We start from the raw sequence: 26,943 nt of genomic DNA, 5'->3' as shown, positions 1-26,943 counted from the left end.
CATCAGAAGCTGCATGAGCAGATCAAAAAAGCGGTAATAGGAAACAGAAAACAAATATACATCAATTCTATCATCTTTTGTTTCTGAGCTGCCTGACACTGACTTATTGCCTTACCGGTAATCGAAATAATAAATAAGCATACAATCAAAGCTAAAACTTTCAACATATTGTCTAATAAAGTGTGACAAAGTAATAAGGTAAGTAAAAGAATGGAAGAAAACCCGAGTTTTTTGCTGAGCAGAATAGAAGCTAAACGGGCATACTTTTGATTGGCTAAAATTCACTTCTATCAACTTGTTCATGCAAAAAGCACGGATATTAATGCATTTTCTTTTCTTCGTTAAGATACAACAAATATGATTTTAATAAGGATTCTAATTAATGTGTTTAAGCGTATGTACAAACTTCTGTTGCATGGAAAGAAATAAAGATAGTTATATGATATAGGTAGCATTTTCTGTTAGATAGCGTCCTCTAAAATAAGTCGAGGTGAGATGTTCATTGCCATTAATTCTTGGAAGAGTAACTTAGCAGCGTAGGGTATATTCATCGTTTTCATATACTTCGAACTCTTACAGAACTGACACCAGCCGGCATAACCAATTAAGCCACACTTATCACATACATGAACTTCGAAAGCATCAGAGGAAATCATAAGACGTTCAAGTAAGAGTTGCGAAGCACCATAACCAATTAAACAATCACGTTCCATTTCACCCAAACGAAGACCGCCATCTCTTGAACGACCTTCTGTAGGTTGACGCGTAAGCGTAGCACGAGGACCTCTGCAGATTATACAGAAAAACAGAACGTTAGTCTATGTCATCTTCAACTAAATCTTATTTTCACTTTTCTTACCTTGCGCGAGCATGCATCTTATCCATAACCATGTGCTTTAATTTCTGATAATAGATGGGACCGAAGAAAATATATGCAGAGAGTGGCTCACCAGTAATACCAGATGTGACATAATCTTTACCAGAATAGTTGAAGCCATGACTGATCAAGATACGACTCATATCTTCTACCTTCGAGCCACCAAACGCTGTGCCATACTGTAGCGACCCATCCAAAACACCTGCTTTACCTGCTAACAATTCAATCATTTTACCAACAGTCATACGCGATGGAAAACCATGAGGATTCATGATAATATCAGGATTGACACCTAGATCTGAGAAAGGCATATCTTCTTGCTGAACAATAATACCACACACACCCTTCTGACCGTGACGAGAAGAGAATTTATCACCCAATTCAGGACGACGTGTTTGTCGAATATTAACCTTGATGAGTGTTTGATCAGATTCAGTAGTACTAAAGAGGACTTTATCAACATAACCGGTTTGAGGAGATTTATAACGCATAGGAGCTGCTTTGTAAGCAACACTATGAGATGCTCCAGGTACAGCTGCATCAATACCAGCGCTGACAGGTGTTTGTTTATTAATATAGATAGAGCCCGCTTCGAGTGGTTCACCGACGCCAGCAATACCATCTTGCTCCAAAGCATCGTAACTAGGATTCCACATATCAGATTCAGGCGCAGGTGGATCAGCCAAACGATCATGTGTGCCGTTGGGATAACGCTTTACTAAGGTAGCATATTTCCTCATCACCTGACAACGGCCAAATCCTCTATCCAGACCTGCTTTGTTAAGGACTAAGGCATCTTCAATATCATAACCAGAATAACTCATAACAGCAACAGTGGCGTTTTGACCAGCGGGCAGCTTGTCATAACCGATCAATTCAATGGTTTTGGACTTGACCATGGGTTGTTGAGGATAGACCATGAGGTAAATCAAGGTTTCAATACGGTTCAACTGGTTATAACCAATCGCACCGATGGCCTGCTTACCCATAGCACATTGATAAGTGTTACGGGGAGATTGATTGTGATGAGGATAGGGAATCAGACCAGCTACTGCACCAAGAAGGGTGAAAGGCTCAATTTCTAAATGGCTAGTCTGTGGTATAATATCTTGTTCGTAAATAGCAATGTTGGCATCACTTTCTTCATTGACATCAACATATTCAACAAGGCCCATTTTCAAGAAATCATCAAAAACCAACTTTCCTGCAATCAAATCCTATCAAATTAAAGAATTGAAACCAAATGTGTGAATATAATACAATAGACTATCCATTTGATTAAAGACAGAGGCGAATCGGACTTACATCAATATGATGCTGCTTCACAGTAGGTTTACCGTTCTCTACAATAATCAGTGGTCTACAGATACGGCCACCATCTGAAGATAAATTGACGGTTCTTTGATGTGTATTGACAAAGATCGAGACAAATTCCGATATACGACCAGCACGACGTAGACGACGGAAATTCTTAACAAATTGTTGCACGCGACGCGTGATACCCAGAATATTACCGTTCAAAAAGACAATAAATGTATTGGGAAGGAAAAGTTCTGCACCGGTTAGCATATTTACATCTTCGGCGCCTAAAGAGAAGGCAATTTGTCGAATGGGCTCTTCTTCTTGATCAGTTGTAATGTGAGTCATTAGCGCCAAGTTTTTGACCAAACCACATGCTTCACCTTCAGGTGTATCAGAAGGACAAAGCATACCCCACTGTGACGGTTGCAAAGCTCTTGGACCTGATACTTTTCTGGTTTTTTCGAACTGAGATGTAATACGAGTCATCATACCCAATGCTGAGATATAAGATAAACGAGATAAAACTTGGGTAATACCCGCACGGTCCATCTTGAAACGCTTTAACACCCAATTACCAGTAGAAATAGCCCGAATGAATCCGCTGGTGATATGGTCGCCGTGTAAAATAAGTTGATTAAAGATATCAAACTCTTGAGTTCGGTTGGGTTTCTTCAAAACTTTGTCTGCATTCATTTTCAGATCCGAGTTGAACTTTTTGAACAAATCTTCGAAAAGCAACGACAATAATTGACCTGCTAATTCTAAACGTTTGTTACCAACGTAATCTCTATCATCAACCTGCACTTCATCAATCATTGCGACAAGAACACGACGAATCATGACGGCTGCGTAAATACTCTTTTCTCTAAAATTCAAATTATCTACCGGGACATGAGAAAAGATGACGGTAGCCAAGACTTCCAATGCCTCCTCTGCTTGTGTCTTTCGTACTGTGGACAGCTTTCGGTTCACCTTGACTTTGCCGCCAATGTAATCCAGGGCCTGAAGCTGTGTGAAGATTCTCAAACGAGATGCTTCTTCGATATTAATTGCAAAGGCGTCGTTCAAATCATGATCATTACCACAGACCAACTGCGCAATTTCTCTGTCTGACTGTATGCCCAATGCCTTCATAAAAATCGCAACGGGTATATCTTCTGAAATGGAATTGTGTTTCAAATAAATTTTCCCGTTCTTCACGTAAACGGCTGTCTTCGATTTACGTTCGTGGGTTGATGATTGCACATTAGCAATAATGCCGCCCTTTTTATCCAAGTCGACAATAATACGATTTTTTGACAATTGTTCTTGCACAAGAATGACCTTTTCAGTACCCTTGACAACGAAGTATCCTCCGGGGTCAAGAGGACATTCCTTCATACGAGCAAGCTCGGCTTCATTTTTACCGGTGAGAACACAGTGCGATGAACGTAACATGATTGGAAGACGACCAATCATAACATTTTTTCTTTTAACAATTTGACGTCCACGGGTGTATTCGACATCGACATAGATGTTGGCGGAATAGGTAAGATCACGAAGCCGACATTCGTGAGGTGTATAGCTTTTATTGGCAGCGTTGGCATCAGTACGTTCTGGCATACCGACATGAATATTGGTATATCTGGGGTGGATTCGAGAAGGTTATGCGAAAAATCAATCGATGAACAGAAAAATGTGAGCATTGAATCAGTTGTTTCCCTTTTGTATCTTTTGATGTAGTCATGCTTACTTTAAATAAAAGTGAGGATCAACATCGGAAGTTACTTTTTCGTTTGCCTTGATGATCTTCTTTAGATCAACATCGACGAAATAGTTGAAGGAGTCGATGTGCTGCTTAACAAGACCCTTCACTTTCAGATAAGCTGGCAATAACTTCCATTTGTCCTACAGCACGGAAGAATCGAATTAAATTATTGTCCGTTATGAACGTCGACCTACTGCCGTTGAAGTATAAAATTGTGGCCATTATAGGATATAATACCTTGATTTCTTTGATAGGTTCAGCAATATGCTTTCCTTCATAAAATTCTGCCTTTAAGGGTTCGAACCCATTTTTGTCAAGATTGTTGACTGGATCTACAACCATCGCATCGGCCATTGTAATATGTGGAATAAGTCAGGTTGAAAAAGAAAATATTAAAGATGAAAATGTGCTGCTTTAACCATTTGACAGTTATCTGAAATTCAAAGAGAAAGTAATTCCAAGCCACCACTCAGACAAGAAATTGGAATTGACATTTCGCCTTCCAATGAAGCTACCTTTGTTTTTCTAATCAAGCATTGACGAGTTCAGCCTTAAAACAACAGAAATTTTTCAATTAGAATTGGCCAAGCTTTTTGGAAGCAAGAGAATACTATTTAATTGCAACTTGAGTTTAAAGCACTTCAGCATTGAGAAAATCACATAGTGTTGGATAGTAAACACCCCCAGTGTTGTGTTTTGAGTTATTTCTTGTAAAAGTACTTTAATTAGGTTTAATACTTGGACAAAGTATTATCATGACCAGCTGGTAACAGAGGAGTTCTACTCATTTAATATAATACTGAGTTCCAGAGAAAAAGGACCTGAAAAGAATTACGTCTAAAATAAATGTTCTCGAGAAAACCAAACATGGTAAGGCTCTCGTGTTGTTTACCTCTAAGCTTGTCTAGGTGATTCAATTAAATCATTTTGCCGAGCATGTGAATAGCAGCATACAGCGACACAGTCGATATGGTTAATGTTGATTCGAAAAGAGGGCCCAAAGTGGACCTTGTACCTAGATACAACTGAAATGGTAGAGCATTTTGGGTAGCATGCATGAGACCGAGAAGAAGTTCGCTAAGAACGGTTTATCGTCGTTTCCGTTTAAACCCATTCGAAAATTTGATGTCAATGTATCAAGCATTAGTTTACAGCAGCAACTCTTTTAAGTAGTCCCATACAGTTATTACTTGCAACAATTTTGGTTCTTTGGTCGTTTTCTGGACAATAGCTATCGAAAGTTACTCGATAAAACTTTGGTTTAAGAAATGCGCCAATATTAGATTGAATTATATATGTATTCAGGTCATTAGCCTAATTCATATCATCGAGTAACTCTACAGAAAGTCAATCGGACGAGTGAGAGGGGTCAAAAACTTTTGACTTTCGTACGTAAAGTTACTTCCAATTCAAGTTTACTTCATGTAATATCTATCATTCTCAGAAATGCATAGCTTTTATTGAATGTGAGCTCCACCCCTTTTTTTCTATCAGTATGTGTCAAAGCTTACAATATATCAACAGATGAAACAGTGTTATAGTAAAGTAGTCTGGTCTAAACTGATTTGAATAATATCTTCGTGGAGGGCACTCATCACCAGTTGCACGTCCACGGTATCTAAAGCACATATAAAATGTGTATATATCTTTTTGTTTGGTGACTTCACCGTGATCTTTTTGTATTGTCCTAGTATGAATTGACATGCGTTTTCATAGTGATCGCCACCTGAGCTCAAAATGAGTATTTCATTGATTAATACATATACTTTGGACAAATAGTGGGCTGAAAGTCCTGAAATGATAATATTACCTTTATAATGTGGAAAATAAACATACAATGGACTTGACGATAACTTTTCTTTAAATACGTCAGTCTTATTGAGGAACAGAATAATGGACGACTTTTTAAAATACTGCAAATCACAGATTGATTCAAATAAGAGTAAACTTTCTTGCATTCGATTTGTTGTCGAATCTTCTAATAGACATTGATCGTATTCTGATAGAGACACCATAAATAAAAGAGTAGAGAAAAGAGATTTGTATGCGAAGGCTTCTGCCCATTGCTTGCGATAAGATCGCAATCCGCCGACATCCAGAATATTATAGTAGCTGTAATCGTAGGTTGTTATGTTACTACCTGCGTCTGATCCTTCCGTTACTTGTTTAAAGGATATATTAGAATGCTCTACGATAGATGTTGTTTTTCGATTGGCTCGTAGGATTTCTTGATCTGTTGGTAAATAATTGATGAGAGCTTCTTTAGAAGATGAGACATGTTCTAGCGTATGCTCAAAGTAACTATATTTAAGTTATACAGAATAGTTATAGATTTATAATATATACTCTGCTACAACTTGTCAAAGAATTACAAACTTACTACTCTGCTGTATCATTGATGGTTGACAGTTGGTATTCGTGCCGGGTATCGTACAGTAATTGTATGTTACCCTCCTCTTTCCATAATGATCGGATTGATCTGAAAATATCTAGAGTTGTCGGGAATGGATTTACTTCTTCTAATAGCAATAGCGGCGTTGTTGTCTTTTCCAATGCTATAATTCTGTCCAAATCAATACGTAGCAATTTCTCTGCTACGGCCTTTCTGTGTACGCAGTCAATGGGTACATCATATTTGTTCATGGCACTTAGAATAGACTGCATGGCTTCAATAATGTTAAACAGGATAACGGTACGATATTCAAGTCTCTCTTCCTTGGAAATGTTATCGCTGCTCATAAGCCGTATTTGATTGATGAGAGTTGTCTTACCAGATCCACTAGCGCCCAAGACCAGTACGTTTACTCCGCTTTTTTCTTGTTTGCATTGTAAGCTGCTCGATTTTCTCTTTTTGCTGCTGTTGTTACTGTTACTATTAGGATATATAAGATTGCCTATCAATTTTCTTCGTCCAATGGACTGTCTTTTTTCTTTCTTGTTGTTATGATTGCTGTTACTGCTGTTATTATTATGTTGTTGCTGTTGCTTAGAAACACGGTGTCCCATTATTTTGTTGTTTCGTCAATAACTGGAGTCAATTTCTGGATAAAGAAGTATACGCTTCTTCTGTTTTGTTAACACCCTTATAGTAAACAGATTAGAAAGGATATGAGCGAAAAAACCTATCCAGGGGATGCAAAGAAAGAAAAAAAGACATAGCAGTACGGGTAAGATTGGATCTTCCCTTAAAACTGTCAATTGTAAAGGGAACAAGTAACCAATCCTTTCAAAGTTGAATACTCCATAAGATGGGATGTTCTACGATATTGACATATATAGGTTTCAATTTAAACTTTTCTTTTTGTAACGCAAAAAGTAGCCCTAATTTTGTCTGCAGAAGGCTTTCACTTCTACATCCTCATAAAGCTGGAATCAAAAGAAGATGGTTGCAATGACTTGTCTACCAGCATGAATGTAAACAAATATAATGTTGATCGATTCTTTGACCAGAAAACTATATACATATACTTAAATCAATTACATAGCAGCTAGAAGGAAGCAACTTTAAAATACGCAAGTTTCTGGGGTTGACATGCATATTATGTAGGTGTGGAGGCAAACAATCAACTTTTATAGACAAAGGAAGGAGTAGGAAGATCTTTTCAGAAAGGAGAGACAGCATGGAGAGGCAACTGACACATGCTTCAGAGTGTAGTTTGCCCATTCAGGAGACTTCTAAACCAAGTTTTTACTTCCATTTGAGGAGACTTTTTCTTAACCTTTAAACATCGTGGTAGGCCTCGCAGCACATTTAGAAAACATATTGACTATGTTATGCAAAAAAGAACTTTCCTATTGACAAAAAAGCGTTCGAAGAAATCGACACACCATTCAAAAGCATTAGATTCTCTCCATTTTGGCCGTTTCCGACAAGAATTTTTTTTTTTAATTCTTTGAAAATAAAAAACGTCTATTTCCTGCTTATTTTTTTGACGTTTTCTCTGCTTTTCTTTTTTTAAATACGTAAAAACTATTATTCAACAGTAAACTGAATTCTTAGTAGTGAATATGCAAACATGAGGTCTCCATTGTGTGTGTGGATAATGCATCTATCATGCATGAGCCAGCAATCCCATTCCAGAAGCTAACAGAAGCGTTGGCTTGGGTACCACCATATTCTTTATCGTATCTATTTTTACGCTCAATAAATGAAGGCATGAACAATAAATTACAGGAATTGATTCACATTTATAGATAGCTTTCGTTTGTATAGCGACATACTACAATGGATCATATCACATGCAGACAGTTGGTATGCTTCTTTGTATCAGATCAACCAGTTTTAATTCTTGAGATTCATAAATCACGAAGAAAAACGCGTCTTAAGAAAAAAAAGTCAACTGGATTCCTTTTAAGGAAGAATCACGGCCTTATAAGAATGCTGATTGGATGAAACTCTTTTACATAAGTGAAAAAATGAACTGGAATTCTGAACTGAAATTCCCCCAATTCGCTATTTTCACAATTAATAATAACTGTGAATTCCCTTTTTTCCCTCTTTTTTAATCTTTCATCAAGTTACAATTTCCAACATTTCGTTATCCCCCTTTTTTTTTTTTGTGGTGATAAGAGCGAAAACAATTTAACACACAGACACTCACATACACATACGTACACATAAGCGCACATAAATACATATAAACACAACGTACGTTATCCAATCTATCATCAGCATTTGATCAGAAATGGGTGATTTTTTAGAGGAGCCGCAAACGCCGCAAAATCAACTTTACCAACGCCAGTTGGACCCACCATCAACCTTTACGCCGAGTTATATTATGGCCAATTTGACTTTAAACTCAACATCTACTAGATATGGCAGATCAAAACAAATTATCACGAATGATAATGCCTTCCTCTATCGACCCAAGAAGTTGACTGAAGAATTCTTGATAAAAGCAAGTCAGCAACAAGAATTAGGTGATAGCAACGTTCATCCCAATTTGAACATGTGGTTAGATAGAAACAGTAGCCGCATTAAAGTAGCAAATCATCTTGTGGAAGAAATAACAGAAGAAGATATAGGCGAGGATGAAGAGATTATTGAAATCGAAGAAGAGATTGAAATTGAAGAGGATGAGTCAGATGAAGGCAGCCTGTTGCCAGTTACACCTGAAAGACCAACTGCAACAGGTGGATTATTCATGAAGGTCAACGAAGACCGACCTATGACGATATCTGAGAGAAATCACTGCCTACAAGACCTATTTATGGATGAAGATGAAGAAGAAGAAGAGGACGAAGAGGGAGAAGAAGAAGAAGAAATGCGCCCTTCAACGAAAGTCTATAAGGAACAAACTGTTAAAGATGCAAATGCTGTAGATACCAGTCATGATTGGGTGCGTAATATTCATCAAAGTAAATGCAAATCAGCAGAAAAAGCTTCTTCATCCAATTTCATCAGAAAGAAGTTAAAAGGAAAAGAGAAAGATGTTGATACAGACAAAGAAAATACAATCCCTTACCATTTACGATACAGCTTCACAAAGAAAGATGATCAAAGCAGTGTAAAAGGGACTCGCTCCCGACACTGGCACAATAGAGAAGAAGAAGACGGTGATAAGGTGAATAGACTGCCCTTATCAGAATTGCCCATTGAGATAAAAGAAGGACCTTCAAGCGCTGATAAGGATCTACAGCCCGCAAAGAAGAAGCAGAACATAGTAACAGAAAATGGTCAACGGGTAGTTCAGAGAAGGGTCTTGCGTACACTATCACCCCCACGATTAGCTCCTAGGAAATCACCCAAAGGCAAAGAGCCTGTGACAGACTAAGTTTTCTATGCCCCTCTTATGAACAATCAATAGCATATACCAAGCAATATTCCCCATGTCTATCCTTTTTGCTTCTATTTACATATTTATGTCTTATCTGCATCGTCCCAATATCCCCTTTTCATTGATTTTTTTCTTTTTTTCCCTTTATATTCACTTACGATTATGCCTATTTGCACACATAACAATAAACAACCTTTCGTTTATAGCTCAGTAAAATAAAAGTCTTAGTCCAACGTAGTTATGTCTGAAAGCCAGAGATTTTAAAAGATTTGACCAATTATTTAAATGTGCCTTTTTTTTTCGGTCTGAGCGGATGTTGGTATTAAGCGACCTGCCCTCTCTTTTCTTTTTTATTTTTTCCCTACTCACTTTTGCTCATCTCTTTTACTGAGCCTCATCTTCATCCATTTTCTTTTCCAAACACTTTGTTATTATTTTTTGGAATGCCAGGTAACTTAGCACAGCTACAAAGTTCTGCCAAGAGCCATCGTTTATAAAAACTCAGGAGGTGCCATTTTTACTCAAGATCTTTGTAACGATAGGAAATAACTCCAAGAAAACTAGTGAGAAGAGAGATTCTGTCCACAGACAAAATCAGCAGCAACAACAACAACAACAACAAAGAAAGATGACAAGTAAATCGTAGCAAATAACTGATCTTATTGTACAAATGGATCCCGCATTGATAGTTGTTAATATTGATAGGTGGAGCAGGAGGAAGTGCAGGAATAGCCAAAAAAGACGTATCATTGACACACAATACAAGTAGCAATAATAACAATTTGTCGTCCTCGCAAGCACCACTGCCTGCAAATAATAACACTACTACCACTACAATGCATAAGTTGACACCAAAAGCACAACAAGCAGCTGGAGCAGCTATTTTATTAGCTGTGAATTCCACTCAACCTTCTTCTGCAGAACCACCTACAGCAGCTGTTGGCTTAAATGGATTTAATCGAGGAGAAGTTTCTGCATTCTTAAATATGCGTAAAGTATATATATATAAAAAAAAAAAAATTGTTGGAAAGTAGAAAACGACAAAGTATACGCTAATCAGCTCATTGGTTTACAGGTTATTCTGATGCTTTAACGGCCTCTCATGATACCAATCTGGATCCGTCAGTCAGACCTGAAAAATACGAGAGTAAAACAACAACAACAGCATCTTTCACAACGACAGCAGACACAGCACAACAGTTACCGGCAACGACAACAACCTTTGCTTGGGGAAAGCAACATCATCATCCAACTCATATATCACCTTGGGGTCAACAACAAGCACAACAGCAACTGCAGCAGCAACAAACACAGCCTAAAGGTAAACAAATGAAACAAATTGAAGCATTATTAAGTTAAATGAACGCGTATTTTTTTTATTCATTATCCTATACTTTTTTGGTTTTTTTTTTTTTTTCTTTCATGCTCTGATAACACAGGAGAAGCTCGAATGGGAACTATGGCAAATGGAGCAGACTTCCTAACAGAGTTATCAGCCAAATTAAAATAAACGATACGTCATCCTTTCAAATCAGTTTCGTTTTGTTCCCTTGTATTTTTTGTGCTGTCAAAGATATTAAGGAAAATGTAATCTGAAGAATGAAATGATGCAAAACATTTTTCATTGTGAGGATACCAGCTGATAGTATCATTTTCTGCAGTAATAGTAGTAGCAACACATCTTTATAGATAGATACACCAGTTTGATTATAGTGTGTTTATGAGTAACTTGTGAAAAATTGTGCCATATTACAATATGTGTTTTATATCTCTTTACAAACTCAAGGGTAAACATCGAGCATCAGGTATAGGGCTTATACGCTCAATGAATTGTGTCCATCTTTGTTACCGATGGAAACCAAGCGTGGAAAGAAATAATTCTTTGCTACACCAACACACAGTATGCTTTCGTCTTGACAAAGTGAAATGATGCATAAAATCACTCACTCATCAACCTCCGCTTTCCAGGTTTATTCACTCCCATCGCTGAGATAGCAATTAACACTTTCTTGATGAGTTTGACAGCAATCTCTCGTATAATAGCCATCAAGCAAACCCTTCAAAAACCTTCCAGTTGGGCCTCAAAGTGTACCACTCGATTTCTGTGCAATTTACACAATAAATCCCCAGCAAAGACAGCGCAATGGCGACACCAGCAACATGGACAAGATTATGACTCTCCAACGATAGCCCCATCTTTGTGGAGATGCCATAAAGCAGCCAACCAGCATGGTTTTACGGGGCCCTACTGTGTAAGGTATCGACAACCATTATTCTCATCCTACCCATACCAACCCTGTTCTCAGCGAGCCTTTTCGTCATCGTCGTCAGTGACAGCAGCTCGCCTGTCTCCTACCTCTTTGTTGAAACAAATACAAAAAAGCTATGTGCGAGCGCCTCCACCTGTTCGGTTCGCTACAAAAGTAGCTGTGGGGGCAGTTGGGATAGCCACTGTGCTTTTTGCTAGTCCATTCATTCTCGCTTTATTTGCATTTGCAGGCTGGCGTCTGTATCGACAACTCCAAAGACAGCCAATACCTTTCATGCCGTTCAGAGAATTTGAACAACTATTTAGAATGCCAGGCAGCAGGTTCAAGGGAGGGATGCAGAACAGCTCAGTTATCGAGTCGTTTGAAGCCCAAATTAAGGATCAGTTACGCCGATGGTTACAGCAACAAGGACAACAAGCATTCGGCAGTACCATGAAACATACTGTATTACAGGATAAAACGCCGGAAGACTGGGTAGATAGTTTAGTTATTGAAGACACAGCTTACAGTCTCTCTTCTGCATCCATAGTGAATGGATATGGGGGTCGAGGAAGATCAAGCATGAAGATGCAGTTGACTGTACGGCTTCAAATGCTCGACACACCCGGACTGGCAGTGATTGCTAAAGGGATTTCCAATAGCAAAAATGAGCCATTATCACTACAGAGCATTCAAGTAGTCACGTTGAATGCGGAGGAGATAGACGTACCGCTGACCACTTCATCGACTACTTCATTTCGACAGCAACAGCAACAGGGCAGGGTTTATGAAGGCGAATTTCGTGACGTATGAAAGACTCGGTGCAAAAAAGAAAACTATCATGAATAAGGCATATACCCCCCCTCCCATTTGTCACTTTCAGAATTGTAACTGAGATGTTGAATAAAAAATTGAAAACCATTTATGATCCGAATAAAGCCAAGAAAAAAAAAAAAAAAAGTAAAAAAATTGGATGATCTACAATTAATCATTGTACGTTGATAGGTCAATCATTTTCTCTGTCTAGACCAAAGGTCGAAAATTATTAACAATGAAAAATATTTAATTAGCATATCGTATAACAGATAGAAAAGCTAAAGTACATTCAGAGTTTAGATTTGAACAATAGACCTGCTAAATGTCAAAACCAAATGGAAGAAAAGTCAATAGAATTCATATGGCGTATACATGGACGAAGCATTTTTCAATAAGAATATATCAAGGGAGATTGATACATATATATACATGTATATATATGTAGTGTATCGTGTGTGTATGTATATATATATATATATATATAGAAGTATAATAGAAAAAAAAAAGAGAGATAATGTACTCTGGAAAGGGCAAAAATAAAAAAAAAAAAATAATATAAAAGATAAAAAGAAAATAAGCGAGGCAAGTGAAGTGATTGTAGTGGATAGATGTCTTGGTTATTCTGAAGCAAGACGGATAACCATGATGCTTAAATTATCGGTACTGAAATTAGCAAGAGCGTGTTCTAATAGTTTCTGGCTGGCGGCTTGGGGATCCTTTATATCTTTGATAAGATTAATTGCGTCCTGGTCCTCACAAACATCCCATAACTATAGTCAAGGTTAGATATAAGTGGATACTATGGTATATGTTTCAAGTATATAATAACACACGTTACCCCATCACAAGCCAAAATTAAGAAATCGTCATCTGGTCCAAGTTCTGTTTCAGTTGTATAAGGGTTTCCGACTACAAACTCTTTCATCACACTATCACCTAAGGACCTTGTTACAGCCAAAACACCATTGACCCGGTTGTTCATCATGAACCCACCCAGTTTGACGATACGCTGTGCCTCTTGAGAATCAGATCCTTTATGATCGTAAGAAAGTCGAACTGCTTTGTTTTGACGACTCAATACAGCTCGGGCGTCACCCACATTACCAACATATAGAGTACGCTATAGATGGTATGAAAGATATTATAAATGCATGATGCTTCTGTCATTCACCTTCTTATGTTTACTCACCTTATCGGTTCCTTCTTCTACTTTGACGAAAGCTACTACAGCTGTACAGCCAGAGGTCTTGCCTTCACGTTGGTTTACTGCATCATCCACAGCTAAAAATGCCTTATTTAACACTTCCACGGTAGGCTCCTCAGGTTTACTTGATTTGATTGTGTTTGCTAGAATCTAATCATTTTGTGTTTCAGCAAACAACTGTGGGGGATTACTTTTTGCAGATACTCTCTCCTCTTCTTTGTCTGTACCTTATCAAAATTGGCACCGCAAAATTCCGCCGTGGCTTTGCCAGCATGTCCATCAAAAATAGCAAAGAATCCTTGGCGGGGAATACCCATAAAATCAAATACAAAGGTATGAGCATCTTCCATGGTTCGACGACATCTTTTATTCCGATCCTCCGAGATGCCTAGTTGGAATCCGGCAGCGGTATAACGTGGTTTTGTAACTGAAGAAGTAGAGTCGCTATTGTTATTCGTGTTGTTCAAAGCATTAGACGATTGCGGTTGTGATTGTTGTTGTTGTTGTTGTTGTTGTTCCATTGTTGAATTTATAATTAGATCGCTATGAATGACAGGTAAGTGCTGTAAAAGTGAGTATATATGTATATAAAGTGCTGTTCTCAAGTGCTACTTTTTTTTTTTTTTTTTTGCTTTTTCTGTTTTATCGCGTCCGGTTAAAATAGTGTGCGTATATTTGTGAATATGAATGTGTATATAAATATATTAGATTAAATATTATGTGGGTTAAGGGATAAACTAAGTAAAATATAATGAAAAAGAAAATAAAAGAAAAGAGCTTAAAAAAGAAAAAGAAGAAAAGAGATGGAAAAATAGAAGGGCTATTTTTAGATGATGTAAAAATTCGTAGGTTTTTCCCTTTTTGTGAATTGTTAGGAAGAGGGTGCAACAATTCTCAAGAGATCAGCCATTTTCCTCGTATGTGCAAGTGCGTGTAAACGAGTTGCGTTTGCGATGTGTGTGTGTGTGTGTGTGTGTATGTGTGTGCGTTGAGGCTTCATTCCTTCACCCATGGAAGGCCCAGGAGATCAAGTTCTTTTTGCCCCTTAAAATATGTCAGTTACTGGTTGCTATTTAATCAATAGCATATGTATGCTAGACTACCTGGCTCTCGTATTTTATTCCAAAAAGTCAAAATAGGGTAGCTGATTTTAGAGTACGCACGCTTTTTTGAAAAGCGCGATAAAGGGTAATAACGATCACTTATTAAAATCACATGTTAGGAAAAGAGCTCACGTTTTTGAAGGAAGACCCGCGCGTTTCATCAGTTTTTTTCCCAACTATAAAAGGTTTGAACAATAGGGTCTATGATGTGGTTTTATTTTTCTTCATTTAATCTTGCCCAACTTCTTATTGGCATACTTGAGTTTCGTTTGCGTTCTATCTACGTCTGCGTCCAGCTCATCCAAAATTTGGTTTTGTGTCTCCAGCTCATGGCCAATAGCAATGCCTAATTGTTTTTGTCTTGATAAAATAGCACCAAATTGAGTGATTTGATCATCCTGTTCTTGCATGGTCTGTCTTTGGTATTCAACCAAACCCTCATTATCTAATCCACGCGTCACTTCTGTTTCCTTGGCTGCTAATGCCTGCTGCTGTTTCAATGCAGCAGCACCAAAAGCTCTCCTCCCACTGCCAGCACGGCCTTTGATGGCATTACCCAACAATGCATTACGATCCAATGTATTCGTATGTTGACTATTGATGTCTGTACTTGACAGAGAGGAAGGTTGTGGTTTTTTGCTAACACTGCTCATACTGCTCGTACTATTGCTTCTAGTGCTCCCACTATGACTATAGAGATCGTGATCTTGTTGTACTTGTCTACCTGTACTAGACAGTTTCAACAACGTATCTTTCTCATCCTTCAAGGTGGTGAGCATGTCTTGTCTTCTTCTCATTTCACCCTCTGTCATTGTCGTGGATAAACCATTCAGCCCTGCTTCCAAATTGGAGAGACGGCTTGATAAGGTCATCAATAGCTTTTTAGCTTGTACGGTGCAATTATGAGAGGCAGATATTTCATGTCGTGCTAAATGAGTAGTGCGTTTATTCAATAAAGATCGAATTTCACGTGTGGTATCGACCATGGTGTTATGCTCATCCAACCAACTTTCTGAAGTATAATACGTATTGCCCATTTCTGAGGAAGCGGATGATGATCCCGCTGTTGTCGTTGTTGTTGTTGTTGTGGTGGTGGTGGTGGTGGTGGCGTTATTTCTGTTATGGTTATTGTTTGTCTGGGTAATAGGTATGGCTAGAAATTCTTTCCATAGATCTGTTTCACGCCATCGTTCGTCTTTGCATACCAAAATAGCTCGTAAATAGGATTCTAATCCTTGCCGTCGCTCTTCTACTTTTTGTGAATCGGAGAAGGTAGAAGGAAAATACCGTTTGGGTGGCAACTTTTGAGGTGGAGGATGTTTAGGGAATAACGACCGAAACTGTGCATCTAGTGTGCAAAACTCAGAATATCGTTTCCAAACACTCCAATTGCGAACAGCTGCGTGAATCTCGACTTTGTATACGACATGAGGTTTAGGCTTGTTCCGAATCTCGTTGTCTCTTATAAAGATGGCTTGTATGATCTCTGTCATTTGTGCTAAATATCGAGCCCACTTTTCAAACTGCTTGATAAGGGAAGAGACGGTTTATCCACTTTTTCAACAAACAAAATATAGATGAAAAAAAAAAGGCTGGAAAGAAAAAAAGAAGGAGTTGAATCATTTCGCTTTCTTTGGTTATTTTTCTGATTTGTTTCTGTGTCAGACAAAGGGAAGCATCGATGCTGTAGTAGGTAACATGTTGAAAGGATCACGTGAGCAGCGACACTCACGTATTTGTTATGATCAACTTTTTCAAACAATATGCATAGTGAAAGCGTTTTCTCATTTTTTTATCGTCGTTGAGGAGCAGCATAAACTCAAACAAAAAAAGAATGAGATTCTAAAAGTAGAGATTTATCTTGCAAAAGATTCTATTCTATCGTTGAGCCATAGTAATTATTCGATTGAGAGGAATTCTAGGGTTGTATATCATCATCAATTATGCCATAGTTGGTGTAAACTAGCCCTTTCCTCTTTTACAATGTAGGTACATCAATCCTCCTTCCCCTTATGCTTACAATAGAATGATTTCATATACTGTGCTATTTCAGAAAGGACGAGAGGAAAACGATCTTGTTTCGCTATACTGAATAATTTAATGAATCATCATCTTCAAACATCTGGATGCTCAAGTAGCACTCCGTTTGAATGAAAGCGTACTGTTAAACAAAGTAATTCAAAGAGTCTAAAGAGAGTCAGTCATTCATGCAGGGCGTCGAATCTTGAAATGTAAAACGGGGTGTCCGTTTTCGATTTTTCGCCCATTGCTTTTTGCTGAGTTTAATTTATTTATCTATTTTTGTTGGTTTCGGTGGTGAAAAGCCCAGTCAACTTTTTAAGAAAGCACACAATTTCCTTTCAGCTCATCTCAGCTTTTTTTTTCCCTCTTTATTCGCTGGCCCTACTTTCCCTTCTCTTTTTTCTCTACTTTTTTACTCTTTGTTCGTATAGAAGGGATCCAAAGGATTCTAAAGCACTTACTCAACGGCTTGTTGCTTCATCAGAGTCATCAAAGTCAAAATCATAACAGGTAAAAATACTTATAGATAAGCTTGGTTTTTTTCGAAAGTTCCATCGTATTATCTCAGCCAAAGTAGCCGTCATTCCTGTGTGTGTGAATTCTCTCATGTGCAATTGTGTGTATTTTATCATGATTGTAGTTTTTTTCTGGTTAATTAAGGAGTCAGTTGATTGCACTTTTGTAATTTTTATGTCACAAGCACAAATACACAGATTTAGCTTGTTCACCATTAGGAGACAAACGAGCAGTGCAACACAAAACATCATACTACTAAAATAGGAAGGGTAGGGAAACATGATGCAGATTGATTGGATGATCAACTCAGCTAGCCCAATCAAAGTTGTTGAACCGGTACGACCAAATTTGATTTAACGGGATGACAGATAAGAGAGATACCAAAAAAAAAAAGTCTCGATTTTGCCCGTCTAATTCAACAAAAGACCAGCCAATCCCAAAAAAACCGAAGCCCTTCTTTTTAATGTTTTTGTTGGAAGGACAATTTGTAACTATGCAACAACTCCTAAGAAAAAGCAAAAAGAAGAGTGGAAAAAGAGGAGTTCTTTTTTTTTTCTTTTGCATGTCTCCTTTGAATAGAGTTACTTCGGTTGCCTATTTCTTTTTCTTTTTTTTTTTTTTTTTTTTTTTTTTTCCTCTCCCAGACATCTTATTTAACTGGTTTAATTGACCGGGACCATTCTTTTTCCATTAATTGCAAAATTGCAATTTTTGTGTAGGCATCGTTAGAGCTATTTAGGATAGCTCTGACTGATTTGAGATTGGCCAAAAAAAAAAATAATTCATCGACCAGCACTTTGAATGAAATGCTGCAAGGTAAAAAGATTTGTTTGCTTAAAGTCCGTAATGGATGGCAACATTATCAACAAATCAATAAAAAATGTTGAAAGATGAAAAGGGAGAGTCGGCACACAAATACGAAAAGGGGTTCATTTCTTTTAAACAATTCGCCATCTTAAATTGATCAAGTTTTTTAATTCCCGAAACAAATCTAAGCCACAATTGAAAAAGTATAAATACCCTACTCAAAAATCCGAACTTATTTTTTCAAAAAGAAGAAAAAAACTGAAATCATCATTTGATTCTCTCTATTTATTTGAATAATTTTTATTCTCCGCCCTTTTTTATTTTTTTTTTCTCAAGATTTAAACCAATTATATCTAATTACCAACTCCCACGATGTCTGGATTCAACATTGCAACTCCTTCCATGACCACGCCTGCTACTATGCAGACGCCTGCTATGCAGACACCTTCTGTACCTACACCACACCCTAATGTCACTACGCCTTTTGCTGTACCAACAACGCCCGCACCCTTAGATACACCCACTCCCAGTAACAGAGATCCTAATTCTGTAGCTGGCATTACACCTACCTTACAGTAAGTATCTTTTACACTAACCTTTTCTATATTTATAGTTTTCGTTATTATACCTGTATTATACCTCCCCTTTTGTTCATCACACACCTATCATTATTCTTTCATTCTGTCTGTCACTGTTGTTCAATTCAGTTTAAATGAACATCACTTTATTGGAATTACACACTCACACAAACACACTACTTTATCATCATTATGATTACTACGTCGATATTCGCTATACTTTATCATCAATAAACAAGCCAAAAAAAAAAAAAAAAAAAAAAAAAGAGAAAAGAAAAAAAGGGCCGAGATTAAAAGAAACCCCAGAATAATAGTGGAAATCAAAGAGCTCTTTATCCTACAGCCTGCATGTGTGTTTTAAGAAAGGATTGTGGAATTGAAAATAATATACGATCTGGTCAATTGCAATTTTTAATTTTATTTTGAATCGTATTGCTGGATTTGGAAAAAAGAACGCCTCAATTTTTATATTAACTCTAAAAAAGCAAAAAAAAAAATTCCCAATTTCTGGATCCCAACCTTTTTTTCTCTTTTTTTTTTTTTTTTTTTTTTTTCTATTGATACAACCTTATTTCTTTCATTCAAAATGTCTGGAACATTGATGACTAAACCCTTTCTTTTTTTTTATACCTTAATAAATAGAAATATCGTTGCTACTGTCAACTTGGATTGCCGTTTGGATCTAAAGACAATTGCTTTGCACGCTCGTAATGCTGAATATAATCCCAAGGTAAATTCTGAATCAAAAGGATTAGATTTTGTATGAATATTATTTTTTTAAAAAAAAAATATATTTCATACAAAATGACGCTGTATACAATAGCGTTTTGCAGCTGTTATCATGCGTATCCGTGATCCAAAGACCACTGCTTTGATTTTCGCTTCTGGTAAAATGGTGGTTACTGGTGCTAAAAGTGAGGATGATTCAAAACTCGCTGCACGTAAATACGCTCGTATTATTCAAAAGTTGGGATTCCAAGCGAAATTTACGGATTTCAAGATTCAAAACATTGTTGGTTCTTGCGATGTCAAATTCCCTATTCGTCTTGAAGGTTTAGCCTACTCTCACGGTCATTTCAGTTCGGTAAGTCGATTATAAACTGTGACAGTTCTATGAAAAAAAGTCGCACCTTCCTCACACCTTCGCCTCTATCTATAACCTTGCGCTGTCATTTAGTATGAACCTGAATTGTTCCCTGGCCTCATCTACCGTATGGTCAAGCCCAAGATTGTTTTATTGATTTTCGTTTCTGGCAAAATCGTATTGACAGGCGCTAAAGTTCGTGAGGAAATTTACCAAGCATTCCAAGCTATATATCCCGTACTCACTGAATTTAGAAAGCCCTAACCAACCTGAAAAGCAACGCAAAAAAAAACCCCATATTTCAAATTATTTTTTTATTTTTCTCTCTCTCCCAATACATCACACACCAAACCTCGCTACACTACATACTCTTTTATCATAGTCAACTACAAAAATCAATTTGCTTCTACATCTTAAATTTATTATTTATATTCTTGTAAAAAGATAGCTAACCTCTTTTTTCTTTTCATTTGACTTTCCTTAATGCCAAAACCTGTAATATATTTCTTTTATAAAGTTTTCCAATTTCGAGACAAAAAAGAATACAACATCTATTTGCCGAAAGAATTGTGATCATTTTGCGCGTGTGTGGATGTCCATGGCTATACCAGCAACCATATCAGTTTAAGGGTTGCACACATCTCTTCTCGTATCATTGGCGTTTTTTGTGGAGATCAGCATCTATTCTTTTTTTATAAATCTCAACAGCGGCCCAATCAAAAAAATTTTCTGAAAACTAGAAAACTACGGGGATCTGTTGCTATCTTTTTTTTTTTTTCTCTTTTTCTCTTTGTTGAAAAGAAAGAAAAACCGTTTTCTTTAAAAAAGAACTCATCTACGTTTCATCAACAAAAAAAGTACTGCAAGAAAAGAAACAAAAAGCTTTCTCTTTAAGCGTACTTGAACTCGACAACCTTTTTTTTTCTTTTGCTCTTTTTTTCTTTTTTTGGTTTAAAAAAAAGACTCCTTTTTTTGTTGCGAATTCAACATGACAGACGTTGTTGACAATACGCCAGTCTCAAAAAAGAGTTGGAAAAGCTATTTTGCTTTTATTAAAGATCCTAAGTTTTGGAAAGTTCTTTTACTTGGTCAGCGTACGTCGTAGAGTTTTGGTCATCTCCGTTTGTGTGGACAGAATTGTTTGAAGGCTAACTTTTCTGTAATGTAGTTCTTTCTTTATGTATAACAGGCACAAACGTTGTCACTACCACTCTCAGCACCAAATACAATTTTGCAGCACCTACCACGCAGACATTCCTTGTGTACGCTTGTCTAGCCTTTGTCTACAATTGTTTTGCTATTTATAAGCGAGGTATCAAGGGGTGGCTCCTTCAATTTTGGCATAGAGGCATTTACTATTTTATCCTTGGCTTCATCGATGTGGAAGGCAATTACTTTGTCGTGAAATCCTATCAATACACCTCGCTCCTGTCTGCTATGCTGATTGATTGTTGGAGCACTCCCGTCTGTATGTTCTTATCTTTCCTGCTCCTCAAAGTGCGCTATCGTTGGGTTCAATACGTAGGCGTCTTTATAGCTCTTTGCGGTCTCGGCATGCTCGTAGCGAGTGATGTGATCACCGACAAGAATTATGGTGCCGTGGATGCTGTGAAAGGCGACCTGTTCTGTCTGCTGGGTGCTACTCTGTATGGCTTCTCCAACGTGGGTGAGGAGTACATGGCTCGTAAACATCCCCTTTATGAAGTCATTGGCATGTTTACCTTTTTCGCTACTTTGATCAACTTGGTGCAAATCTTTATTTTTGAACGCGAAGAATGGGCTGGCTTCAGAGATACGGCCATTGCTGGTATGGTAGTGACCTATACCATTTGTATGTTTGTCCTCTATTCGCTGGCACCCGTCATGTTCCGTCTGGGAAGTGCTGTCCTGTACAATCTATCCATCCTGACCAGCGATTTCTACGGCTTGATCTTTGGTTTAGGCTTGTTTGGCTACTCAGTCACTGTCATGTATCCCTTTGCTTATGTCGTCATTATCGTCGGTATTGCTATTTACCATATCTTTCCCACACCGCAACCTGCCGTTGGGGCTTTTGATGCTGATACGGCGGATAGAGAAAGAAACGATTTGTTGAATCGTCCAGCTGAATATGATATTGAGCGTCAACCTACTTTGGATGTTACTAATGAGACGGTTTTGGGTACTGGCACTACTGCTTCATCCACTGAACCTAAACATGGATAGGTGTCTATGCACCTTTTTTTTTTTTTTTTTTCTAGGGAAACGTATACCTTTTTATCATATTATTTATTCTACACGGAGAGAAAGAGGAAACAATTTCCCTTTCTTTTTTAGTGTATGTATATATATATATATATATATATATATATACATGTATATTATTATATTGGTGTTGCCCTTCTTAGCGTCTTTTGCACACTGTATATAGAAAGACGTTTCCTTACATTTTTTTTCAAATCATAAAAAAAAAGAAAATAATACACATTGGCGGATAGCCGGTATCATCATTGGCGAAATCAAAGGCGTTATTATGGAAGGCAATGATGGAGGTGTAGCAGCAGAGAGTATATGAACTGTTTCAATGTCCACGGTAGGCTATGAAACCAATGGTAGTTAATGAGCACGCTCATCTTTAGAACTTCCTGAAATTGTGCAGCTTGAGTAAGATCTAATAATGATTAGGCGGGGGGGGGGGAGATAGCCTTGCTTGCAGCCTTTCCCGATATCGAAACCGTTCGTCTTTTCAGGTTTTGCAGGCATCCGATCAGCCTCTCTATAGTTTCATGAACAAAGATACTATTTGAAAACCCCAAAGGTATCGCATCAATGATGAGCATTTCATTTTGAAAGCAAGCCCATATTTGTATTGAAGCTTAACATACGTCAGAAGAATGGGATGAAGAATAGGCACAAGAGCTGAATAGTGTTGACAGCCTATTGACGGGGCCATGGATATTTTGGATAACCTTGAAATGCAGGAACGTAACATTATTGCGAATAATGCCAAGATAAATTAAACAGAGTTAATTTTAGCAACATATTCAAGAACGAGAGACTATATTGGTTTTTTTCTTTTCGACTCCATACTCACCTTACTTGGATCTAATTGACTTGGGTTGATCTAAGGTAAAAAAGACATGCTTTAAAAAGAGATTTTCTAACACGAACTGATAATTTTTTTCAAACAGAATTGCTCAAGCATCTAGGCTGGCTAGCATTGACAAAGTGCCATAGCTATATTGAACATTCTGTTAGTTGTTTCAATCGTAGTGGTAAAAGCTATAATGTCTGTAAACTGCGGAGGTGGTTCTGTTCTTTTAAAAATAGTTCACCTTTCAAGTGTATAACTATCTTTGTTCATCAATTCACTTGTTGAGAGGCTAGTTTGGCCCTTTCTGAACATAGGATCTTATTTTTGATATTTGAACCTTTTGTACAAATCATACAAAGATAATATTCAAGCATAATCCGTTGTTGCTGCTGACAACAAGCAGTTTATCAAACAAAAGCGTTAGACCTGTTTTATACACCATTATCATCAAATATTGCCTGTAGCAGCTCATTAGTTTTTTGATCTGATTTTACTTGTTGTCTTTTACTGCTTTCAAATAAATTAGAAATGTTTTAGTCTCTCCGTGTTTAGGAGTTTTATCGACTCTCAGCCAATCGTTTGGAACATTTAGATTTCAGACGTAGCATTAAAACGGGCTCTATTTCCTCCCTCTTCAGTTATCTCTCTTAACACGTACTGTCTCTATTCATATAACCCCACGTACCCATCAATTCATGTTACCTTCAAATTTTTCAATATGTCATTGATTACAGATCCATCTTATTTAATTCATATAAGTCGAATCAAGTTTTTGAGGTTGGATGAACGTGGTGAACGCATCATAAGTTTCCCACCCGCCGTCATGTCTGATGATTATGTTCGATTAGCAGCGCCTGTCTATCCCGAAATGCAATATTGCTATTCCCCCGTTTACAATAATCTACTCTCATCGTCCACAAGTAACAATAATGATTTAGGACAAGTGACATTGACCAGTAGTCCGCGAACGACGAAACGGAATCATTATCGTCAACGCAAAGCAGCGCAAGCAGCATTCATTCAACAGCAACAACAAACTAAACCACCCAACACCAGCGTACGATACCCTCCTGTACCCGTGCAGCCTTTGAATATTCAGGCGAATAGTAACAATGCAATGATAAATACTGAAGCTAATAATACCAAGTCGGAATTGATAACAACTGACAGTGAAGACGATGACATTGAAGTAGATAAGCAAACAATAATGTCTCGTTCAAGGTAAGAGCACTCTCCAATAGCATGGCAGCTATGCAGTATATACTAACAGCCCCCACTCTCGCTATGTGTTTTTCTATCTTTTTTACCCCCATCCTTGATGATAGTGGAAAACCGAATGAATTGGAAGCAACATCACCGGTAGCAGCAGCTACAGCCAAACCGGATAACAATAACAACTTCAATAGCCACAGCAATACCCTTACTCAGCGTTCATACCCCACTACGTCTTTACATCCTTCTGTCGATTCCGCCATTGACCCTTCCCCCCGTAGCTCCATTGACGATATGAACAACCATCCCGACTTTAACACCATGGCCCCTTTCGTGACTACGAACTTTTCAAAGGAACAGAATTATGAACCTACCTCTCCTCTGTCTCGAAGAGGGCAACCACCATTTCCACTGCCATTTACGGCTGCACGAGCGAAAAACGCAACAATAAACTCTACAGCAGCATTAGCAGCAACAGTCGCATCTGCAGCAAGCAAAGCGGCAACGGCTGTTACTCCAACTACTACTACTACTACTACTACTGTTACTACTACTTCTCCTCCTTCCGTCACTTCAGCAGAAGCACCTACAACCGCTTCTTCTACGGCAACGCTCAGCAAGGCACCTTTGGCGCCACTTGATTATACCAAGAAGAAACCTACTGACATCAACAAAAAGGTGACTTCCAACCTCTCTGCTATGATTGCTGAAAAGGCAAGTGCTGCTGAAAACCCATTTGCCGAATATTCCTTTGTGTCAGGCAAAGGGGAGCCCAAATCCATTACGTTGTGTGTCTACTTGCCACATTCCAAACAACCCTTTCAACCCATTACGGTCATTGTACGACCTGAAGCGATCACGGATGATGTGATCGGTTACATTCTTTACGAATACGTTGAGCAAAAACGAGAACCCGAACTAGACGAGGCATGCTACGATCTAGCAGAATGGGTATTGATGATAGCAGAAGAAGATGGCGAAGTAGAAGATGATTTACCCGCGATCGATCGCACCAGAAATATTGGTAGAGTGTCGTTTGATCAATTTGCCTTATGTCGAGCTACACCATCTCAAGTAAAACAGAATGATGCGGATAGAGCAAGGATGGGTAGAAGCAAACCGGACTTGGACACCTTGACAAAGAAAAAGCAACAGCGTCGCATGGGTGCTGGTGCTGGCCTTACCATTGATACGAAGGGGCCATTTGTACAACCCAATGTGACAACGACCGCTGCCATAGCAGGAAATGCCATTCCTATAACACACGCTCAACACGGCACCCTGTTGGAGCCTACAAATTATATGACATCCCCTATTTTATCGCCTACTCACCAACCACATACGACGGATCACCCAACTTCTACTGCTGCTGCTGCTACTGCTGCTACTGCTATTACACCTTCTATTTCTCAGCAGCAACAGCAGCAGCAACAGCAGCAGCAACAACAGCAACAACCTGAACAAGACCCTTCTACTGTGGCTGTTCCTGTCCCATCCTCCAAAGCTACACTGACAAAAGCTACCATGCCCATGACACCCCTTAAGTATTTCCGTATTAAATTGATGACGAATGAAGAAGTATCAGCCACGACTGCCATCCCTGTGTATGCTGAAATGTTTATTGGAGATGTATTGGAACTTGTGTCGAGAAAACGAAAGTTGAATCCCAACGAATACATGCTGACGATTGCAGATAGTAATGTGATCGTATCGAATGATACAACAGTCGAAAGTCTGAAAGGAATCACGGATTTGACTCTCACCAAGAAAGGAACAGCTTTGACCATGCCTAGTTGTAAGTTTGAAGTACCCCTTTTTTCCCATGCCCTCCTTTCATTTCTATTCGACCATTGGATGGACTTACTTACACTCTCTGTTTTTCCGATAAGCTACAAACACTCATCTGTGGAGATCGCCGATTAAAAGGAAGAAGGACGAAGTCAACCATCCGATGTACTTTTCTACCACAGGAAATTACTCATCGATTGACCCTTCTCTAGCCATTACAAATACAGCAGCTGCAGCAGCAGTGGGTAATGATAGCATTTTTTCACAATACAAAAAGTATAATGTGAGTCGAAAGATGCCGATGTTTGTGAGTAAACGAGTGTATATTTTGGCCATTGATGGTGATTATATTCATCTCATGCCTCCTGAACATAAAGGCATGTTTGATTCTGTCAAGACGGTAAGCTCTTTGTATTTGGTTTTTTTAGACAAAAAAAAAAGAGGTCCTTATGAAACTCAAAATATATATTTATAATGCTAGACATCCTTTCATGCAAGTGCAGTGCGGTCTTGTAAACAGAGTAAGAAAGTACCTACCAATTTCAAGATTGTGCTATTGAAAGAAAGGGATTTCAAAACGTATGATTTGGAAGCAGAAAGTGCGAAAGAAGCCAGTAAGTCTGTTATTATTTCATTCAACCCATAGCATAGGAAAACGTTCTCATTGTCATTCTTTTGTCCACAGGCGAAATATGTAGTAGGATTCGCTTTTTAATGCAAGTAACAAAAGGAACATGAACCCAGACACTAGCGCATGTATCAAAAATAAAGCATGATAGTAGTGAAAC

The 26,943-nt window shown here is 38.1% G+C and overlaps 12 protein-coding genes across 12 annotated transcripts; 6 read left to right on the top strand and 6 right to left on the bottom strand.

Annotated features, from left to right (window-relative positions):
* Window positions 1-461: 461 nt before the first annotated feature.
* Window positions 462-4,280, bottom strand: BDF20DRAFT_917652 (DNA-directed RNA polymerase III subunit RPC2; the record flags this gene model as incomplete). Its single annotated transcript, XM_053084594.1, has 5 exons — window positions 462-786; window positions 860-2,094; window positions 2,183-3,803; window positions 3,912-4,066; window positions 4,164-4,280. 5 exons carry the CDS (start codon window positions 4,278-4,280, stop codon window positions 462-464), a joined length of 3,453 nt encoding a protein of 1,150 aa, XP_052931025.1.
* Window positions 4,281-5,282: 1,002 nt separating this feature from the next.
* Window positions 5,283-6,932, bottom strand: BDF20DRAFT_982869 (guanine nucleotide binding protein, alpha subunit; the record flags this gene model as incomplete). The annotated part of the gene is made up of 4 exons (XM_053085145.1): window positions 5,283-5,652; window positions 5,737-6,227; window positions 6,307-6,445; window positions 6,506-6,932. 4 exons carry the CDS (start codon window positions 6,930-6,932, stop codon window positions 5,462-5,464), a joined length of 1,248 nt encoding a protein of 415 aa, XP_052931024.1. The 3' UTR covers window positions 5,283-5,461.
* BDF20DRAFT_900963 (uncharacterized protein) lies at window positions 6,819-7,247 on the bottom strand. Its single transcript, XM_053082774.1, has 2 exons — window positions 7,159-7,247; window positions 6,819-7,093 (listed from the first exon to the last, which is right to left on the bottom strand). Exons 1-2 carry the CDS (start codon window positions 7,169-7,171, stop codon window positions 6,948-6,950), a joined length of 159 nt encoding a protein of 52 aa, XP_052931023.1. The 5' UTR covers window positions 7,172-7,247; the 3' UTR covers window positions 6,819-6,947.
* A 1,225-nt stretch (window positions 7,248-8,472) lies between these two features.
* BDF20DRAFT_900961 (uncharacterized protein) lies at window positions 8,473-9,952 on the top strand. The gene has a single exon (XM_053082773.1). It carries the CDS (start codon window positions 8,612-8,614, stop codon window positions 9,698-9,700), a length of 1,089 nt encoding a protein of 362 aa, XP_052931022.1. The 5' UTR covers window positions 8,473-8,611; the 3' UTR covers window positions 9,701-9,952.
* Window positions 9,953-10,146: 194 nt separating this feature from the next.
* Window positions 10,147-11,240, top strand: BDF20DRAFT_900959 (uncharacterized protein; the record flags this gene model as incomplete). The annotated part of the gene is made up of 5 exons (XM_053082772.1): window positions 10,147-10,153; window positions 10,246-10,338; window positions 10,409-10,693; window positions 10,779-11,024; window positions 11,143-11,240. The coding sequence occupies 5 exons, from the start codon at window positions 10,147-10,149 to the stop codon at window positions 11,211-11,213; spliced, it is 702 nt and encodes a 233-aa protein (XP_052931021.1). The 3' UTR covers window positions 11,214-11,240.
* On the top strand, window positions 11,241-12,921 carry BDF20DRAFT_900956 (uncharacterized protein). The gene has a single exon (XM_053082771.1). The coding sequence runs from the start codon at window positions 11,716-11,718 to the stop codon at window positions 12,763-12,765; it is 1,050 nt and encodes a 349-aa protein (XP_052931020.1). The 5' UTR covers window positions 11,241-11,715; the 3' UTR covers window positions 12,766-12,921.
* A 317-nt stretch (window positions 12,922-13,238) lies between these two features.
* BDF20DRAFT_900954 (phosphatase 2C-like domain-containing protein) lies at window positions 13,239-14,548 on the bottom strand. Its single transcript, XM_053082770.1, has 4 exons — window positions 14,200-14,548; window positions 13,958-14,122; window positions 13,607-13,888; window positions 13,239-13,538 (listed from the first exon to the last, which is right to left on the bottom strand). Exons 1-4 carry the CDS (start codon window positions 14,491-14,493, stop codon window positions 13,386-13,388), a joined length of 894 nt encoding a protein of 297 aa, XP_052931019.1. The 5' UTR covers window positions 14,494-14,548; the 3' UTR covers window positions 13,239-13,385.
* Window positions 14,549-15,299: 751 nt separating this feature from the next.
* On the bottom strand, window positions 15,300-16,568 carry BDF20DRAFT_829545 (uncharacterized protein; the record flags this gene model as incomplete). The annotated part of the gene is made up of 2 exons (XM_053078329.1): window positions 15,300-15,597; window positions 15,691-16,568. 2 exons carry the CDS (start codon window positions 16,566-16,568, stop codon window positions 15,300-15,302), a joined length of 1,176 nt encoding a protein of 391 aa, XP_052931018.1.
* A 767-nt stretch (window positions 16,569-17,335) lies between these two features.
* Window positions 17,336-18,219, bottom strand: BDF20DRAFT_900947 (uncharacterized protein). Its single transcript, XM_053082769.1, has one exon. The coding sequence runs from the start codon at window positions 17,892-17,894 to the stop codon at window positions 17,559-17,561; it is 336 nt and encodes a 111-aa protein (XP_052931017.1). The 5' UTR covers window positions 17,895-18,219; the 3' UTR covers window positions 17,336-17,558.
* Window positions 18,220-18,792: 573 nt separating this feature from the next.
* BDF20DRAFT_829660 (transcription factor TFIID-domain-containing protein) lies at window positions 18,793-20,346 on the top strand (the record flags this gene model as incomplete). The annotated part of the gene is made up of 4 exons (XM_053078337.1): window positions 18,793-18,995; window positions 19,641-19,728; window positions 19,822-20,082; window positions 20,176-20,346. 4 exons carry the CDS (start codon window positions 18,793-18,795, stop codon window positions 20,344-20,346), a joined length of 723 nt encoding a protein of 240 aa, XP_052931016.1.
* A 516-nt stretch (window positions 20,347-20,862) lies between these two features.
* On the top strand, window positions 20,863-22,442 carry BDF20DRAFT_900940 (uncharacterized protein). Its single transcript, XM_053082768.1, has 2 exons — window positions 20,863-21,176; window positions 21,251-22,442. Exons 1-2 carry the CDS (start codon window positions 21,071-21,073, stop codon window positions 22,285-22,287), a joined length of 1,143 nt encoding a protein of 380 aa, XP_052931015.1. The 5' UTR covers window positions 20,863-21,070; the 3' UTR covers window positions 22,288-22,442.
* Window positions 22,443-23,873: 1,431 nt separating this feature from the next.
* BDF20DRAFT_917644 (stress-activated map kinase interacting protein 1-domain-containing protein) lies at window positions 23,874-26,893 on the top strand (the record flags this gene model as incomplete). Its single annotated transcript, XM_053084593.1, has 5 exons — window positions 23,874-24,376; window positions 24,481-26,162; window positions 26,257-26,555; window positions 26,637-26,769; window positions 26,841-26,893. The coding sequence occupies 5 exons, from the start codon at window positions 23,874-23,876 to the stop codon at window positions 26,891-26,893; spliced, it is 2,670 nt and encodes an 889-aa protein (XP_052931014.1).
* Window positions 26,894-26,943: the final 50 nt, after the last annotated feature.

This window comes from Mycotypha africana (assembly GCF_025528875.1).
Source record: "Mycotypha africana strain NRRL 2978 chromosome Unknown BDF20scaffold_16, whole genome shotgun sequence".
Lineage (NCBI taxonomy): Eukaryota > Fungi > Mucoromycota > Mucoromycetes > Mucorales > Mycotyphaceae > Mycotypha > Mycotypha africana.
The sequence above is the reverse complement of the archived record's forward strand: the minus strand, read 5'-3'. Positions and strand labels throughout refer to the sequence as shown.